At 46.5% G+C, this 5,000-nt stretch overlaps 1 protein-coding gene across 5 annotated transcripts in view; it reads right to left on the bottom strand.

Moving 5' to 3' along the window:
- The window catches only part of LOC125032767 (PTB domain-containing engulfment adapter protein 1-like), a 70,429-nt gene that overhangs the window by 26,898 nt on the left and 38,531 nt on the right, over nucleotides 1–5,000 (bottom strand). For all 5 annotated transcript variants that reach the window (XM_047624105.1, XM_047624106.1, XM_047624103.1 and 2 more), the window contains one exon: nucleotides 2,237–2,331. In XM_047624105.1, the coding sequence (XP_047480061.1) occupies nucleotides 2,237–2,331 (95 nt within the window). The remainder of the gene's footprint in view (nucleotides 1–2,236; nucleotides 2,332–5,000) is intronic.

Raw genomic sequence — 5,000 nt, 5'->3', positions numbered from 1 at the left:
TGCACCGAGGCTATGGTTTGCTCACAGGCTCGTTATGTCTCTCTTTATGTCTCTCTTTATGTCTCTCTTTATGTTGCAATCACTTGCTTGATATGTATATCCACTGCCTGAACCAGAGAAGGCAGTCATATCTCTGGAAGTGTTGGAACCTTTGGAGTGAAAAAATCAAGCACACGATCGACTACAAAATGGTTCCGTGAATCATAAAGTTCGTTTTTGACAATCCTTGACGATCATTATTCAGCATTATGCAAATATCTGTCAACATCGGCAATCTGATGACACAAGCCAGGGTTCCACCTCTCCCATTCGCCTGCAATTGCACATACTCGATTCGCCACATGCAGCAATCAGCGGCATCCGTCACCGTGACGTCAATGCCAACCATCCACCGGAAGTCCCACGAAAACGGCACCAAAACAAACTACAGACACAATTGAAGTTAAAACACATACATAACAGACAACATAATCGCACATACAAACATCAATCACAGACGTCTAAAAACTTCCCTTCCCGCACCGAGACTTGCCGACATTTTAAAGACCGGCGCCATTTCAAAGAAAACGTGAGGAAAACAAATATCAAGCAAGCAAGCAAATAAATAAAGCGACCCCGAAGAGACAAAACCCAGATCGCCGCATCATGCACCTCGCAAGAAGAAACAGTGTAACAAAGGATAAGAACATGCAATAAAAGCATCGTGGAAGGAGGACTGAAAGAGCGCGGGATTTCCCTGCCGGCTCAGCGAGGCCAAAGAAAACAAACCGGGAGGGGGTGGAGGGAAGGGACGGAGGGGTGGAGGGTAGGGTGGGGGGAGGAGGGAAGAAAGGGGGAAGAGCGAGGGGTGGACGGAAAGGTCGGCGAGATGGAGGGAAGGAAGAGGGCGGATGGAGAGGTGGACGAAATGGTCTGGGGGATGGAGGGAAGGGGGCGCAGGGTGGGGTGGAGGGAAGGAATAGAGCGGGTACTGTGGAGGGGGGGGGGGGAGTAAAGGTTGGAGGGGTGGAGAGGCTATAACAGAGAGGGATGGAGGAGCGAGAGGAGATAAACTGGGGTGAGGGGAGGGAGGGAGGGAAATTATGACGTAACAACCCGCTCTGTCCTCCACATCACGTCAAGCACTGTCACCAACCCATGGAAAATGAGCGTGGCTGAAGGTAAGTCCTAATATGAGCAATAATAGAACTAAAGTAATATAATTTTGACTAAACTAAAAGAAAGTTCTATGGGATCTTCTAGAGTAAGACTATTATTCGAAGCTTAATTCTGGCGACAAAGACAAATTCAGCATCGAAAAAGATGGAGATAGTGAGGGAGGAGGTTGATACGGATGAAGCTTCGGGAGGGAAGATGAGTGACTGTGTGTGTGAGTGAGCGAAAGAGATAGAACGGAGAGTGAGAGTGAGAGTGAGAGTAAGAGTGAGCGAGAGAGAGAGAGAGAGAGAGAGAGAGAGAGAGAGAGAGAGAGAGAGAGAGAGAGAGAGAGAGAGAGAGAGAGAGAGAGAGAGTGAGTGAGAGACGGAAGAGAGAGAGAGAGAGAGAGAGACGGGAGAGAGAGACGGGAGAGAGAGAGAGAGACGGGAGAGAGAGAGACGGGAGAGAGAGAGAGAGACGGGAGAGAGAGAGAGAGACGGGAGAGAGAGAGAGAGAGAGAGAGAGAGAGAGAGAGAGAGAGACGGGAGAGAGAGAGAGAGAGAGAGAAGAGAGAGAGAGAGAGAGAGAGAGAGAGAGAGAGAGAGAGAGAGAGACGGGAGAGAGAGAGAGAGAGAGTGAGAGACGAGAAAGCGAGACGAGAGAGAGAGAGAGAGACGGGAGAGAGAGAGAGAGAGAGAGAGAGAGAGAGACGGGAGAGAGAGAGAGACGAGAGAGAGACGAGAGAGACACGAGAGAGACACGAGAGAGAGTTTGCGTTCCAGGTATGCCGGATGCGAGGCCACCTAGTGACGTCACGGCCAGAAATTTTGGCGCGAAGATAATGCAGGCGTTCCTTTAGTTTAACTTATAAGTAAATAAATAAATAAAGAAAGAAAATAAAAACATGACTTGTCGGTTGCTTTTACAAAATGTATTCCAAGTACATATACATAATGCAAAGAATTTCAACATCACAAAAAAAAATTAAAAAGATTAAAAATCCCGATGAAAACAGGCTGGTTGGAATACCTACGCGACGCTGACGAACGAACAAAGACACACACAAACACGAGCAAAAAAAAATAATGGCACAACTTACCATTTTTACTGTTGTTCTTGTTGTTGTTGTTCTTGTTATTGGTCCATCTTAGCAGGCTAGAATTCTTCATCATCCTCGCCTGCCCATCAAACACTCTGCGGGAAGAAAAGGGTATGCCATGAAACAAGTACAAAAAAAGAGAGAAATTAGTCACAAAAACAGAAATACAAAAGTGCCATAAATCAAAATAAAGATGACACTTCAAACCCAACAAAATGCAAAAATACAATCAAATACAAAATACAAAAAGCAAAAATTTTCCTCGCTACATAAATATAGGCGATAAAAAAAGAAAATTAATGTAAGAATAACAATAAATATTCAAAAAGGGAAATCATTAACCAAAATAAACTCAATCGGTTATTGCAGAACGATCATCAACAGCACTTGCGCAAGGCTGCCTCGGACACAAGCGAAGTATGGGATAATCGCTGGAACCGCCATTAGCCTGGGCATGTGCCAAAGGGCAAGCTTTAATGACCGCCCCTAATCTACTGCGCAAACACGCGAACCTGCAAACATACACGTACAAGCGCGCACGCGCACACACACACAGACGCAGACACACACACACACACACACTCACACTCACACTCACACTCACACTCACACTCACACTCACACTCACACTCACACTCACACTCACACTCACACTCACACTCACACACACACACACACACACACACACACACACACACACACACACAATGATTTAAAATTCGTCAAGGGCTTGGGGAATTAAATGTCCTTAGTAATCACTAAGAGAATCAGTTACCAAGGAAAATGTAGACTACTAAGGCCCCCCAAAAAACAAATTCCCGATACCACAGCATACGACATTTCCGGTTATCAGCCTGAACGTAAATCATATCCTTAAATAGTTGGATTATTTAGTTCATCGGAAACACATATGATCCAAACGTGTTTTAGAAAACGGAAAAGTTTGACAGCGACCACGTGCAGTAAAATTCGGAAAATAGGAAAATAGTTCCAGCCATTAGAACGAGGGGATGGACCCTGAAAACTGCTTATTCACAATATAACAATGGCGTGGGATCTGCGATAAAAAACAACAACAGAAATGTTTATAAGAAAGATTGGAAATATACTGACGGAATGATTGTCCAACTTAACAGCAAAAACAACAATACACTACAAGAACAACAAACACTACATCAATTATTCCTAAAAATGTGCGGTGGTATCTATATAAACAGCAAAAAACACTTTTTAAACCGAACCACAATTTAGTGATTGAATGCTGTTCATATAAACGACAAAAAAACAACACAAGAAAGGTTCTCCAAATCGAATCATAATTAACTGGCTGACAAATAAAAAAAAAAGGAAAATGCCAGCTAAAACCCATTCATAAAACCGCGACGAAATGGTATTATTGACAAGGACAACAAAAAACAACAGCAAAAACAAGAGAGAACTGATGGCTTGAAACCTCCACTCCTCCACTTCCTTGTTTTGCTCCTCCACTCGCCGCACGGAGGTCGTGGAGAACACTGACAGATGTACAAATAGCCTTCTGCCCCCCCCACCCCCCTCCCTTCACCCTCGCCCATTTCACCCATTCTTCCTTCAACTCTCCCTTTCCTTTCGCCAACCCCTTCATCCCTCTCTGAGCTCCCCTTCCCCTTATCATTCTCTCCGCCTTCCCTCCCCGCTTCTTTCCTCCCCTCCCCCCATTCCTCTTCCCTCCTTTTCCACTCAACTCCTTTTCGTCGCCCCCTTCTTATTCATCCCATGCTCTCTCCATTTTACGTCCGCCTACCGCCATCCTCTTCTCTACCTCCTATCCTCCTCTTTCTTGCCCCCACCCCCTCACTTCCCAATATCTCCTCCTTTTCTCTTTCTCATTCCCTTCTTCTCCCCTCCTCCTCCCTTTTCCCCTGCCTTCCCCTACTCCCAACTCCCTACTCATTCTTCGTCACTCCTCTCCCCCTCCTTCACAGCCTTTCTCCTCCCCTCCCCTCATACCCTGGCTTCCCCCTCACTTCCCAGCCTCTCCCCCTTCTCCTCTCCTCTCCTCTCCCCCCCTTCCCCCTACTCCATCCTCTCCCCTCCCTGCTCCACCCCAGCCATTCCCCTCCCCTCTCTCCCCCCTCCTCCCTTCCAAACACCAATTTACCCCTCCCCTCCCCCCCACCTCCCCGCCGCTCTCGCCCCACCCTCTCGTACCTCCAGGCCGAAGAAATCACGCGGCCTCTAATGAACGCTAATCCGACGGCCAAACACCGAGAACAAAGCGAGACGCGGCAGAGAAAAGGCAGGGCTCACAATACACCAATAAACAATCTTGTTTTTTTCTCGCGAATAATAACATAAACAGCAGCAGCAACAACAACAGTAACAACAACAATAACAATATTTTCATTTCCGCGTGTGGTAATGCAGAATGTTGATGCGTAGATCAATACAGTAGAAACTATAGATAGATGGGTAGACATATAAAAAAAACAGAAGTGAGAGAGAGAGAGAGAGAGGAGGAGAGAGAGAGAGAGAATGAGAGAAAAGAGAGAGAGGGGAGAGAGAGAGAGAGGGAGAGAGAGAGAGAGAGAGGATAGGAGAGAGACAGAGAGAGAGACAGAGAGAGACACAGAGAGAGGGGACACAGAGAGAGACACAGAGAGATACACACACACACACACAGAGAGAGAAGAGAGAGAGAGAGAGAGAGAGAGACAGAGAGTACACACACACACACACACAGAGAGAGAGAGAGAGAGAGAGAGAGAGAGAGAGAGAGAGAGAG

The sequence above is a fragment of the Penaeus chinensis genome, chromosome 15 (genome assembly GCF_019202785.1).
Source record: "Penaeus chinensis breed Huanghai No. 1 chromosome 15, ASM1920278v2, whole genome shotgun sequence".
In the NCBI taxonomy this organism is placed as follows: Eukaryota; Metazoa; Arthropoda; class Malacostraca; order Decapoda; family Penaeidae; genus Penaeus; species Penaeus chinensis.
This window is presented reverse-complemented; position numbering and strand designations above follow the sequence as displayed.